This window comes from Lissotriton helveticus, chromosome 6 (assembly GCF_964261635.1).
Source record: "Lissotriton helveticus chromosome 6, aLisHel1.1, whole genome shotgun sequence".
Classification (NCBI taxonomy): domain Eukaryota; kingdom Metazoa; phylum Chordata; class Amphibia; order Caudata; family Salamandridae; genus Lissotriton; species Lissotriton helveticus.
Window position 1 is genome coordinate 438,155,688 of NC_136067.1, and position 15,215 is coordinate 438,170,902.

The 15,215-nt window shown below is 44.0% G+C and overlaps 1 protein-coding gene across 1 annotated transcript in view; it reads right to left on the bottom strand.

The window, feature by feature from the left end:
* Positions 1-15,215, bottom strand: part of TPO (thyroid peroxidase) — a 1,097,706-nt gene that overhangs the window by 616,533 nt on the left and 465,958 nt on the right. The window contains exon 6 of the mRNA XM_078646792.1: positions 7,668-7,797. Within this exon, the coding sequence (XP_078502918.1) occupies positions 7,668-7,797 (130 nt within the window). The remainder of the gene's footprint in view (positions 1-7,667; positions 7,798-15,215) is intronic.

Sequence of the window (15,215 nt, forward strand, 5' to 3'; positions counted from 1 at the left end):
TGTGGCTGCATTCAGACAGGCTTTCAGTGGGGCTGTTGAAATCTTGGGGAGACCAGCTAGGGTTGTGCAACCGTACTCGATCCTTGATATTACTAGTGCCTGGACTGCAGTTTTAAGTTCTGTCTTATTTAGAAAGGTGTTAGATTTGGTGATCTCTAGTTGGCAGAGGTAGGTAACTTTGAACAAATAGGGACCCTTGCGTCTAGTCAGGGTAAGGGGGTACACTCCTAAAATAACCCCTGCTCACCCCCTTGGTAGCTTGGCATGAGCAGACAGGCTTATCTTAGAGGCATTGTGTAAAGCATTTGTGAACACATACAGTAACCCAGTGACAACACCACTGAATGACACCACACAAGTTGTAGTATAAAAATACATATTTTTATATAGACTTAACACAAGACCATAAACAACAATAATCTACAATACTGTACTTTAAAAATGGTAGAATTAGCTTAGTTCACTTTAGATGGTAAATGCGACACTTAATGTTCAATGTACCTTTGTATGCGTAACGCCATACAACAAAAGTGTTGCAGGGAAGGTGATGCGTTGGTTCCTTACACGCAAGAACAGTGATGCGTCAGTTCCCTACTGCTGCGTAGGGTATGGGGATACGTCGGTTCTTCTCTGCATGGGGAGGTGATGCGTCGGTTTCTTAATGTGCTTCCGTGGCGATGCGACCCGCAATGCCGTGACGCAATGAAGATCCGGTGCAATAAAACAAAATTGCGTCTTCTCCTTGATGCGACAACGATGCATGTATGCCCAACGGCCGTGCGGCGACTCAGCAAAACTTCTGAGCCACAACAGGCCCTGCGACATGCTTCTCCGGTGATGCGACGGCGTCTTCTGCGACGGTGACACTCTTCTCCGGTGATGCGAGGCGCTTTGACAATGCGATGAGACAGCGGCGACAACGTTCTCCAGTGATGCGATGACATCGGCTGCGGCAGCATCACGCTTCTTCTTTGTGAGTCGCGCTTCCAGCTCCTTGCAACATGCAGTCCCTCAGAAGGCCCAGCACAACAGCAGGCACTTTAATAGAACTCTGGGGAGCTGGTTGGGGAAGTCTGTTGTCCCTGAGACTTCAGCAGGAACCAACCTCTATCTTCAAGCCCTTGGAGATCATTTACGAGTTGATGAAAGTAGCACTAAGTTCCTTACTCCTTTCTTTGGCAGTCAGGCAACCACTGCAAGCCAATCCCCCAAACAGCTCTCCGCTTAGGGATAGTCTCCTCCTTCAGTTTCTCTCTGGTTCTTTTCCTCAGCAAAGGTTATTTTTGTTTCCCAAAAGTGATCTAAAGTTCTGGGGTCTGGGTCCCTTCTTGTATACACCAAAAACATTTGTCTCTGAAGGCAAAGAGTGTCTGTGCCTAGTCCAAACCAGGTCTGTTCAGTCCTGGAGAACTTTGTTGACAAGACTCCTACTTTCCTTTGACAGTGTGGGCCAGGGACATCAGACGTACCACATGAGGTGGAGCCAGCATTGTTGAAGGCAGGCACAGCCCTATTCAGACCCAGGTGCGACTCCTCCCACCAATCTACATGCAGATAGCTCTATTCAGCCCTGTGCTGACTCACCCTGTCTCCTGGAATCCCCTAGCCCCTGTCACTCAAACTCCAGACAAGAAATACACAACCTAGCAGAGGCAGAAAATACCTACATTTTAAAAGTGGTATTTTCAAACACAGAATGTTAAAACCAACTTCACTAAAATATGTATTTTATCATTCTGAGTTCAGGCATACTAAACTCGAATTTCTACCTATTCCCTTCAGTTAGGATTATAAGATGTTATAATCAAACTGCCCATTCTGGTGTATGGGGAACAGTAGCCTTGCAATAGTGAAAAACTAAAATGGCTGTAATTCACTAGTAGGACATGCCACACACACCAGGGCATGTCCTACCTTTTACCTACATTGCACCATGCCCTTGGGCCTACCATAAGGATGACTAATGTGCAGAAAAGGGGAGGTTTAGGTACTGGCAAGTGGGTGCACTTGCCCAGTCAACATGGCAGCATCAGACTGCACACAGGCTCTGCAATCGCAGACCTGAGGCACACTTTACAGACTGCTTCTGTGGGTGGCAAAACCAGTGCTGCAAGCCCACCAGCAGCATTTGATTTACAAGCCCTGGGCACACTCAGTGCACTATACTACGGTCTGAAAAGTAAACCAAACCAGCCGATCATGGAGTCACTAATCCATACATCAATTTACCATAGGGGGCACTTGCACTGTGGCACTGAATAGCAGTGGCACAGTGCCCAGCGCATCTATAACCAGCAAAACCACACGAGGCAACAGCAAAAAAAAAGAGGGAGACCCATGCCAATAGTGCCAGGTCTCACAGAAGTGTTTTAGTTTTCTGAGGAAGCTTAAGTGGAACCGGGCATTTTTTCCCATTGTGTTGATATTTGATAGCATATTCAGGTTTTTGTCTAGTATAATTCCCAAGGATTTGGTAGAATCAACAATCTTCGGCATACAGTTTAGTGCTGTGATCAGGTTGGTCCACTCTAGGAATTTCGTGGCGCTTTTCTGTGGGTGAATCATCGGGAATTTGGTTTTATGAGGGTTAAGCTTTAAGTGATTACTGGTTAGCCAATGAATTGTACTCTTTAGAGCTTGGTTCATGATATCTATTGCTTCTGTTGATGTAATCTTGATGTACAGCTGTGTGTAATCTACTTACATGTGGAAAGAGATGTTAGCTCGTTGTAAGGTTTCTGTGAGTCGCTCTACGTACAAATTGAATAGTGCCGGGGATAGTGTTGAGCCCGGAGGGACCCCGATCGCATTTCTGGACGAAGCTGATAGTGTTTGGTTGACTGTACATTTTTGCGTTCTATTCTCTAGGAAAGATCTAAACCATTTTAGGAATGTACCCTCTAATCCCATACTATTTTTCATGCGATCAAGTATTTTGTCATGGTTCACCGTGTTCAATGCCGAATAGAGGTCGAGCAGGATTAAGAGACAGGTTTCCTTGCTGTCAAGGGCAAGTAGAGCGTCATCCACGATGTGCAGAATCGCTGTTTCAGTACTATGGTTTAGTCTAAATCCTGATTGGCAGTCATTCAGCAGATTGAATTCAGAGATATGATGGCTCAATTGTTGTTGTACACATTTTTACAGGTCTTTGGCTAGCATGGGGATGTTTGTTACTGGTCTGAAATTGTTGGGGTCAGAGTGGTTCTCTGTTGGGTTTTTTAAGATTGGGGTGACTTGCCCTGTTTTTAGGCAGTTCGGTATTGAGCCTTGTGCCATTGACGCGTTGATGATCCTTGTCCATGAGAGGAGAGGATGAGCAATTGGTTTATTGAAGACCAACACTTTGCAGGGAAAGGATCGTTGTAGTTATTGTTTGGTTTAATAGTCGAGATGATCTTTGCAATGTCCAGGTCACTGATAGGCTTGAATTCTGACCTTCCTGCATTATTTTTAGGATTTTCCAGAACTGGTTGCAGTTGACCCTCATCTGGGGTGCTCTTAGTAATACAAGGGCCTTCAGCTGCTTTTTTGAGCTCCACCTCCAGCGATTTGGCTTTGGCTGTGAAGAAGGAGGAGAAATATTCAATGCTTATAATCGACTTTGTGGTAGTTGATGCCGATTTGGTTATTTTATTGGATTGATCTTTTAGCAGGTCCAATAGTTTCCTCTGTCTATTTTTTGCATTGTCCACTGCTTTCCCTAAAAAGTCTTTTTTTGAGTTTATATGCTTTCCTGGCCAGTCTTAGTTGCAATAGATGGGGAGAGGAAGGGTGTCGTCGCCATTTCCGTTCTGTGAATCTAAGTGACCGTCTTTCTTCGTTGAGGTCACCGTTAAACCAAGTGTTTTTGTCTTTGTCAGGGATCCTTTTGAGTTTTAGCGAGGCTATGTCCTTCATAATACCTGACATTGTATTATTGTAATACTTCGTGAGGTCACTGAAGTCCACCATGTTATTAGGAGGTTGCAATTCTATCTCACAGCGTGCTGCGACCAAATCCATATTGAGCCCCTAGTGTCCCTAGCCCATTTTCTGGGTTTTTTTGCTTGTGAGGAAGCTTTTGGTTTTGTGAAGGATATTTGGAAGGTAATGATGTGGTGATCAGACCAATCGCATGGGGTGATTTCAATTTTCTCTATAGCTTTTTCTTTAGCTATAATCCAGTCTAAGATAGAGCCTTTGGAGTGGGTTGGTAGAAAACATTGTTGGACCAGAGATTGATCTTCAAGGAAGCCTTTGAGTAGCTTGATCTGATTGTCAGAGTGATCCTCCCAATGAAGATTGAACTCTTCAAAGAAAATATCATTGGAATGAGGGGTAGAGTAAGCTGTTATGATTTCTATCAGCTGGTCTATGAATATAGTGGTATTGCCTAGAGGGTGGTAAAATGTATGCAGTTTGCAAATTTGATTGTCGGCGGATTTTAAGGACATACCAAGATACTCACATGACGCAAGTGGGTCAGATTGTATTTTTGTGATGGCAAAGTCAGCTCTATGTATACAGGCAATGCCTCCATCCTTTTTGATTGGTCTGTGTAGTCTCATAATGCAATAGTTCGGGTGTACTAATATATCTAGGCATGGTGAGGAAGAGTCAGATAGCCATGATTCTATTAGTATAGTTATGTGTATTTCCTTGCTTAATAGGAGTTCGGCTATGTCTGCAACATGTTTCTTTCGGACCGACAGTTGGGAAGAATACAACTAATGTGTTTCTGTGGTTTAATCATTGAAGAGTCTAGCTTTTTTGGGAATTATTATCACATTTGTTAGGTTTTTTAAATTTAGTACTCTATTGCTAGTCTTTGCTATTCTGTATGTATTAGCTGGGACTGACTGAATCTTGTATTCGTCTAACTTATTAGGAGTAATGTGGGCTGGTTCATGGGATCGTATAAGCGTTTGTAACTCGGTGTCTGTCAGATAATTAAGTTGATTTCAGGGTCGGAGTAGTCTGTTAGTCCCTATCATTGGGATAGATTTGAGTTTCTTCTGAGTTTCGTGGGGGGATTTCTGTATGAGCTCCCATTGTGATAGGCATTTTTCTGATAGTCGCAGCAGGTTCTTCATGTCTCTGATAGCGAGTTGCATGGTTTTATCAGTCTTGCTGGATTTCAAGCTGAGGTTATCGAGCTCCCTATTCGGGTGGGGTGCATTGCACTTCTCAGACTCAGTATGAGGTTGAGGAATGATAAGAAGATGTATGACTGACCCTGATGTTATGCTAGCATAATTTGACTCTGGAGGATTGGGGCTACTGTACGGCTTTACTGGGTCAATAACCTTGTTTCTTGTTGCTGTTTCACGTTTCTTACCATCAGTCCTATGACTACATCTCCAGTTGTCCTGGTCTAATACTGTTGACTACAAACGAATTCCTGTTTCTAGTATAGGGTTGGGACTGGTGTTAGAGCTTAAATCAGGGCTAACGTCTCTGTGGTTGGTTGTGGGTAAAGATGAATTAGACGCATGCGGGCTGTAACTCACAGCTATGGTGCTACTGGATTCCTGTTTCCACTTTTGGAGCTTGTTAGCGATTATGTTTTCTGTCACATCAGCTTGGTTTGAATGATGGGGCTCAATATTGATGCAGTTTACCATCACAGTGGATTGATTCCTGTGTAGGGAGATAGCTTGCGGGTTGTTATTTGGTCGGATTCTAGAGGGAGGGCGGTTGAGGACGTGTTCCTTCAAGGTTGAGAAATATTCGTCGAATCGTTCCAGATCTTTGGATCGTGCCATTTTTGTAGCATGTCATACTTAGCGTTGCTCTTAGTTTTCAATAGGGTGTTATTAGCATCTAGGGGCCCGATGTAGGTAGGACTTATTTACCGATTCTTAATGACCAAATTTTACCGATTCGGTAATTAAGAATCAGTAAATAAGAAGGGGGGACATGTAGGAGCATCCAGATGTTTCTTTTACCGAATCGGTAAAAATCTGTATTTACCGATTCGGTAAATACCGACCGGTAATGCCCATTCATTCCTATGGGCTTTGAGCCCATAGGTATGAATGGGCATTACCGATTCGGTATTTACCGAATCGGTAAATACCGAATTACACAAGGGTGCAGAGGGTGTCACTTTGATACCCTCTGGCACCCCCAAAAGAGGCTCGGGTCCCATGTGGCAGGCATACCTGCCCTAAGGGCAGGTCTGCCTGTCATATGGCATAGGTGTGCATGCACACATGTGCATGCACAGCGGAATCGGTATTTTAACATCAAATTGAATTTGATGTTAAAATACCGATTCTGTAAGGCTTGTGGGACTCAGAAGAGTCCCCCCTACATCTCATAATTACCGATTCGGTAGAAATACCGATCGGTAAATTTACCGATCGGTAATTTTACTGAATCGGTTACACATGCCCCTACATCCCATTTCTGTAATACCGGTCGGTAACGGCCGAAAATACCGATTTTCGGCCATTACCGACCGACCTACATCGGGCCCTTAGTGCCATAAGGTATGTTTCTCATTTCCTGTACCTTCAGCAGGTTTTTTAGGATGTTTCACCATTTAGACATTTTAGAAGTAAAGAATATAAGGTCATTAATAATGGCGCCTTTTTTGTGATGTGGGAGGAGTCTAAGATTAGGGTTTCAGGGTTACTTCTAAGTAGGTTATGCTTAAAAGTTTTGGAAGCATTTTTAGAAAGATTGGGGGGTATGAGATTAAATGGGAATTCCTTCCTTCCAGTTTCAGATGGGATCCTGTCATGATTGTGAGTGATAATTTTGTATATTATTATTATTAACAATCCTCTGTTGTTATGTCTACCTGGTAGCAGGAGGATAAATAAAGTGGTATCTTAGCTTGTGTGCTTTCTTGGTTATTGATATTACAGTGACAAAATTTCAGTCTTCCATTGGTGACGTAGATGTCTGTGGTGCGGAATAATTACAGGCTCACTGTGTTCCTATATATCACTCAAAGATGGCTGCCATGCTAACTCCTATCTGAGGAGTAGTCCTATAGCTCTTTCTCTGATCCCGGCTTCTCAGGAACATAGTCCTCCGTTGCTTTCCCTGAACAGGTTTCACTTAACAGATATATACCACTCCATGATGGCTGACAAGATAGCTCCTATCTGGGGATAATATGGACGTGGGCCCAAAGGCAAATATGCTGTCAGAACATACACTGACTGTGGGCCATAGAGAGGTGCCACACAGTTAGTTCACTCCCAAGGCTGCTCCCTGAAAGGGGGTAAAGGGAGTGGAATGGACCTTCCTCCCAAGAGCCTTCTGCAGGGAGGTGCAAATAACAGTGCAAGCATCTTCAGAGAGACCCCGCCCCCTTTGTTAAGCAGGCGGCTTGTGATCGACAATGTGAAAAGCGAGGTTACTGCTGCAAAGAGCCACTCCGGGTAACCATGCATGTGTCACTGCCCTGGTGGTACCACATTGATTATATGAGGGCACACTGCCCCTATCTGCACCTATCATACCTAGTTAAATGTGCACCATGGTGCAAATAGGGACACTGCACATGTACCTAATACACCCATAGAATATATTTTTGGGAATTAGGTACAATATATAGTTTTCCAGTCAAACCTACTTTACTTCTGAATTAGCCTGCTACATTATTACATCTAACATGGGTACAACAGGAAAAATAAGCATTGTATTAATTATATTATTGCCGTACTTACCAATGGCAACTGATAGCCATTGTACAGGAAATTTGAATTCCAGCCCTTTGGTTCTGCGATTCCATCTTCATACATTGGAGGAAGCCACCTAGCCAATGCAGTGTTTGAAGCTCCCCATCTAGGGTGATCTCTGATAGAAATAGATTGTAAACATATATAATTTCATAGAAACATTTTAACATATATTTAGCTTGTTTGTTTTATATGAAAAACTGCAATTTACCTTTTTATATGTCACACACTAGTTGCAATGATGGTGAATGATGGTTAATAAGCACAATAATACTGTAATAGAAAAATAGTTCTAACTTTGCATTGCACCCTCTACTTTACCTATTTGGTATATCTATAGCTGTGATTTTGTGAGCACTAGCATGCCTTTTTTATGCAAAATATTTGCGGTGCTGTGTTGTCTGAATCTTGTGACAAATTAGGACTAACTCTTCTGAGACAATGTATGATTGTGATTTTGCTAGTGTTTATTGAGATTCTACTCAGCTCGAACAGATAATCAAACCGTACTTTATAAACTGGGGAATGACAATCTAGATGAGTATCCAAACTAGAAGTGAAGCTTTCAGGCCGTTCTTGAAAATGATGAGGTGGGGCAGAATTCTCAGTTCACGTTGTATAGGGTAGGGCTAAGGCATGAACCATGCTGTACTCAATGTTTAAGTGCCTTTGAGGGGAATGATAAAGAGGGAAGCTAGACAGTTTGACATCTGTTTGAGAGACAATAATCGATCCAACGTAGCGCAAATCCACAAATGCCTGAAGTTGCTAATTTTTGCAATGCCCATTCTATGTCTCTAGAGGACTTCTTGACTGTTATCAAAGGACTGAAGTCTGGATCTGATGAAGCAAAGCTTCGCATATTTTGCGACTTGCTGTATTCATGAACCTCGTTTATGTGTAACAAGGTAATAAGTGTACGTCTTACTAACGTTATATTTAGTTTATGAAGCTTGCCTATGTGTATTCCTAATCCATTTAATCCATGTCCGTAAAATATGGCCGCCGCTTGTATTTAGTTACTGCGCATGCGTCAGTCACACTCACGTGTCCTGACGGGTCTGCAGAAGTGGAGGGAAATTTATGCGCATGCGTAATACATAGCTTTGCCAGTAACGTGGTACTGCTCGTGCCACTGCTCTTGTGCCTGTTATATGTAGCTAATATTTAGACTGCCTAAGTATATTTTGTAGTGATAAGTTGAAAGTTCAAAACCAAATAATGTGTTTTCATAATGTTATTTTTATGTATTAATTTGTTTTCGCTTACTTTTCATGTACCGCGGGAAATGGGGGTCTAACTGCACCAAAAGCCATCTTGGACGTCCCTTCTAGGCATGTGCGACTTTCTGGGGCACCGACAACCTTGGCTGATGGAACACCGCCAGTTGGCAGTGATGGGCAAGATGCTCCTGAGAACTGACCTGCAACCCTAGCAGGACGGAATCACATGTTCTTTTTCCGAAACAATGTAATATATCTATTGTCTTTCTATGCAGTTTCTCATGGGAACCCCGATCTCGCTAGGCGGTACCCAGAGATGCAAATTAGGCATCCAAATAGTGTGTTATGATTGGTGTGTTACCCAAAGCCTACCTTAGGACCAATCGAAATTGGGGATTCTGACACTTTGCAACATTTGGGGGGTGGTACCCTGTCCCAAAACTGTATATCTACCCTGGGTTCACCTAGGGAAATTGTCCGACTTGTCTGGTTTAGCTGACCTGTCACTGACCCATCGTACTCAATAGGTGACTGAAGATACAGAGCGCTGCGGAGCACTCTGTCCGAAATTGACCATAGACTAAGGTTCTACTGAACCTTAAAGTGCTGGCGAAGCACTTTGCTGGGAGTTCGCTGACCCAATCGGGGTCTCGATCGATAGCTGCAGAGAGGGTGGAGCGCAGGCGTTGCTTCCAAACTGCGGGTGCGGTCCTGTCCTGAGCGGTCCTGTCCTGAGGGTTTGCTGTCCTGTCCTGAGGGTCCTGTCCTGATTCTTAATCTGAGGGTATCCTGTCCTGTCCGGGGTGTCCATTCTGCACCTGCTGTCCTTTGAGGGGTATCCTTCCTTGAGGGTTTCCTGTCCTTAACTGACCCGTGGCCAGGGTTTGGTTTCCACACCAGTCTAGGTAAATACTGCTCTAAGTTCTTTAAAACTTGCACCTTTCTATATTTCAGTCTTTTGCTTAAATAAAGACACACCTTTGCACATGTTGATTTTTCCATGCTTTTGCCGCAAACTATTGAATCATAAAGTCAAGTGCATATAATTTTAAATTGTTCCTATGCTATCCTACCTTTTGGAAATCATATTTTGCATTGCAGTTTGTCATTTTCTGATATGGTCTAGAACGGCCTTACTTAAACTGTCTGAAAACTCCTTGCCTTGAATGCATAGTATTATCTCTTTATCTCATAAATGCATTTGAATGATTACCCTGACTTTATTTCTCTATAGTTATGTACTTTTCATTATCTTGGTTATTGATTGCCTTATTCTTGTAAGTTTAATGCTTGATGATAACGAACTTTAGATAAACATTTTAAAACTTCCAGTTGTCCGTGGTCATTTACAACAGTATTGAATGTCATTTGAAATTGCATTTGCTGCCTTTCCTTTTACAGCTAGGCCCCTGATCCATTGAAGTCATAGGCACCCGTGTCGGTGGATGGTAAGTCGGGTACACTGAGTAATAACAGTAGGGAACACACACACAATTGGTAGCAGCTCGTGAAGTCGCCCTGTCAATGAGTAGTGTGAATTGAAAGTATATGGGCCCTGAAGCCGGAAACGGCGGAATCATTGGCTGGGTGACCTCGCGCGCTCTATCAGTTTTCTGGTAGATCAGAGGATGGTTAGGGACTAGCTAAAGGTTAGGCAGGATTAGTTAGACTAGTTAAGTCGGTAGCTGCTAGTACATTAATGCTGCTATAAGAGCGGCTGTTCCGAGAGAACCGATCACTCTCTTGTGAATACGCTGCTGAAATTCATGAATTGTTGTATTGTTATTATTCTTGTTCTTATATTGTTATATGTATTAATCCATGCGTTTGTAAACCGTATTGTTTCTTGTTGTCCGAACTCCCCGGGGAATTGAAAGGGCAAGTGGTGAATAGAATCCATTGTCCTGAGGTCACAGGCTTAAGGAAAGTTAGGTGCAGGTTAGGATAACCGGGAAGCACTAACTAGGGTTTTCTGAATACATGTGTGAATAAATGTCAGTAACAAGGTTCATTGGCAAAATTCCCATAGTGGCGTAACCTAGTAAGGGTCACATCGGAAGAGTAGCAGGTTCCTCGGAGCTAGGGTGAAAGCAGAGGGGTCCGCTGGGAAACCTTAGACTCGGATATATCCCGGATAGAAGTGGATGAGTTTAGGGGAATAACAGGTGCACCGATGCTAGAGTGAAGGGTAGGCGGAAGAGATCTACCCGCCGCGCGTGAAAAGTAAATGGAAGTAGTTTACTTGCAGTAAAACAAAGCTATCCTGTCTAGACACTTGAGCACTGTGGCGAATGTGTATTTGTTGTAAAATAACCAAGCACTGAGCACTTTAAAAGGAAAGAAAGTTTCCGTTACCTTGTGAAGGGAGGGAGTCAGTCGCGAAGCGCCTCTGACGTCACTCCGTGCTGCGCTGGGATTGGTAGAAGCAGCGGGCGGGTAGCGGGGCTGGAATTGTAAAGGAGGGGTGAAGCGCCGGAGCGTGAGAACAGTCTCACGAAGGGGCCGCGCACCCATTGGCCGAAAATACTTGAACGCGTGCACCTCATTGGTCGCACGGAATTACAAGACGCGTTCTGATTGGAGGTGAATTTGTAAACAGAGTTAAGCGTTAAAATCGTATGTGGCACTCGTATTGTCCAGAGACTAGACCCGATCCAAGAAACCAAGGGTTTGAAAGGGATCAGTGGAAAGCTAATAGATACGATATTATGTACGGATCTAAGAGAAAGATGTCCCTTGTAAATAGGGTAAAGAATTATTTCAAAATGGACAAACCGATTAAATCTAGAGAGGGCGTTACTATCCCGCCACCGAATACTCCTGCCTCATTCATGATGTTTGACCGAGGGTACAATACCTGTGTGTGGTTGGAGAATTGGGTAAGGTACACAAAAGATGACGGAGTATTGGCTTTTCCGTTAGACGGTACTTTCAATGGCAGAATTTTATTCAATTTGAGAACCCGTATGAATGAATTACATCCCAGACCAAGACTAACGCAGTATGAGGCATTAGAGGAATGGGAGATTGAGGCTTTTGAAAGAGAGAAACCCCGGATGGACAAAGGTCTGACCAAGTGGTACCCAAGGCTGAAACAGGAGACTAGGGACAAGAGGATGAAACAGTGGAGACAGAGCATGATTGTTGAGGGTCTGTTTCCCATGATGCCAGCATGTACCCCTTCGGGGGAAGGGAAAAAGACAGAAAAATGTAAGCATTGGGGAGCCCTTGGAGAGTCAGACGATGAATTGTTAGATGACATCTTCACGAGAAGTCCGCCCCCTTATAATGAGGGAGCCCGACCTTCCAGTGCAGGAGAGAATCCCCAGCGTCCATCTATTAAGGAGGAAGACAGATCCCTATGTAGGGGGGGAGGTGGCCAGGTGTTGCCCTATTTTGAGAACCCCGGACCCGCAGAGGTACGCAATATATATCCTAGAATGCCCGAGAGCTCAGAGGAAAAATATTCCCGTGAAAGAACATTTTTTCCCAGACCTCTGTATGAAAACGAAGAAAAGCCAGTAAGTTCAGGAGTACCCTTTTTGCAGCCTCCATATGGGGAAGAGCGTAGGTCATTTGGCACAGGAACTTTGTTCCCAAAACCAAATTATGGTGGAGGACCAAGTGAAACGCATCCTACTGCCCCGAGTCTTACCCCTCACCTGACCCCACAGATGATACCTGACCGGACATTAGGAAGAGTACTAGATGAAAGGGAGCAAGAGGCCCTAGCTAGACAGAGAACAGAAATAATTCAGAAAATCTCCCAGTTAAATACCAGTCCTGAAGCTTTGACTATTCCGGTAACGATCGGACCAGTAGTCCCGTTGTATGGGAATAGTCAAGGAAGTTCGAACCCTCCAGTTATGAACCCGATAATGGCCCCGCCGAGGCAAGAGCCCCTACTGATAGACGATCAGTCCAGTGAGTGCGAGTCCGAAGTGGTGTTCTTGGATCCACCAAACAAACAGACCGGAAAGGGAATGCAGAAGAGGCATAATCCTTTTGATGCGAAAGAAATTAAATTAGAATCAGCAACAGGGACTAGGAGTGTTTCCTTGGTAACGCCAGAAGAGATTGAAAATTGGAGTCGTGATTTAGAAAAACAGGCTCCGCAAACGAAACCTTTAGACCTCTATAAGCTGAGGGTAGAAATAGAGGAATTGATGGCAGGAAATGTGGGGTTAGACAGATTAAACACCTATTCTGAAGAAGAATTGCTGTTCATGTGTAAAAGCCTTACCAGAAGTACCAGGGTGCTCCACGAAAAGCTGACAGACACCGCAGCTAGTATGGGGGTAGATATTTCAAGATCCAAGCCCTTACAAAAGCCTTACAGAGCTGAATTCTCAGACAAGGATTTAGAAAACCTGAATGTGTCAGGGAAGAAGGTGCAGATTAAAGAATTGCTTGCAGTTTTGCAAAAATGGGGAGACGTGGAAAGGTGGAGAAGCAGGTGGGCAAGAAAGAAAGATGAGGCTCGATCCAGACAAGCTACCCCTGAGTTCCCTTTTCGAGAAGTAGACAAGCCTGAAACATTATGCCCCATGCGTGAAGTACCAGGTGGGAGGTATGTGCATGTTCCATGGTCCAGACAGGATATTGTGTCCTTTACTAACGATTTTCCGAAACTGCGCGAGAAGCCAGTTGAATGGTACCGGCAAGTGGAAAGGTTCGTAAAGGTGCAAAAATGCCTGTGGAAAGACCTGGATGGGTTTTTCGACATTGTGGTCCCGGTCGATCTATGGACCGAGTGTAAAATAGCCATAGCCTGGCCTAGTGAGGAGTACACAAGAGATAAAGAAACAGGGGAACCATCGAAAGAAGTGATAAGAAAATATGAACAAGTAATTCAGCATCTGAAACTAAAGGTGCCAGCTAAGGAAACTGATTGGACCAGGATAGATAGAACAACGCAGGAAAGAGAGGAGACAGTGCACTCCTATTATGAAAGGCTGTTGCAGGTGTTTAAAACGTACAGTGGTATAGATAACATCGAGATGAAGGATATGACGCACTTCATTTACAGGTTTGTAAATGGTTTAAGACCTGAAATTTGTCAGTGGATAAAAGATAACAAAATATGTTGGCACTCCAAAAAGGTAGACGAGGTCCTGCGGTACGCAAAGTACTGCGAGGACAAGATGGCAGAAAAGAAAAAGGCTCTCAAGGAAAAAGTGATGTGGGCTCAGGTGAAGCTCGCAGAACAGCAGGAAAAGCAGTTGAGTAACATGGTCAAAAATGCTAAGAACGAAGGCCCTGGGGGAGGGGGAGGAGGCAAGCCCCGGCCCAAAATGAGCAGGGAAGAGGCTATGAAGAAATTTCCCTGCCATCAGTGCGGCGAAATTGGACACTGGCGTAACGAGTGTCCTTACTTGCCCGAAGATAACCCCAAAACTCCTGATTTAACTCCACAGGCGCAGAAAGAGAGACCAAGAAAGACTCAACCACAGGTAAAAACAGTTCAGGTGCCCCGAGCACCAAAGCAAGTATACAGGGGAAAACAGGCAGAGGGAGATGAGATAGAAGTCTGGGAAAGTAATGAGAACAGAAATGCAGCAACTTCGCAGTATCTTCTAAATGATACCTTCCTTTGTGATGACCAGTACTGACGAGGCCTGAGAGGGGAGGACGAGGAGTGCGTACTTGGCGCCTCCTTGCCGGTAGACCAGTCCGGACCATACATTGAAGGAAAGGTTGACGGAAATGATGTCACCTTTCTGTTGGACACTGGTGCTACCCGTTCTACTGTGAGAACAGTGGACGTTCCAAACCTACCCCTCTCGGGAGAAGCCATCCAAGTAGTGAGTGTATCTAATCAATTGATTAGTACTCCTGTTACCAAGCCCATGGAAATATCAATTGGAAACTTTAAGGAAATGCATAGATTTTTCGTTTGCGACACCAGTCCAGTGAACTTACTGGGACGTGATTTGCTGTGCAAAATGAACTGTACCATCTTTTGCACACCAAAGGGTGTTGAAATTCAGACCCCAGATGAAGACGGCATTTATAAATTAATGTTAGTCCGCCCTGACTCGGAAATTAAACGAATGACCATGCAGGATTTACCCAAAGAACTCCAAGAAGCAGTGAAGCCAGAGGTGTGGGACTTTACTGGGAAAGATGTAGGGTTAATGAAAAATGTGGACCCCATACAGATAGCAATAAAGGACAATGCAGTATACCCCAATACTAAACCCTACAGGATGAATGCAGAAGTGAAAGCTGGTGTTGCTGTGGAAATACAGAAATTGCTAGAAGGAAACATCATACAGGAGGTAATGAGTAGCCCATGTAACTCTCCGATTAT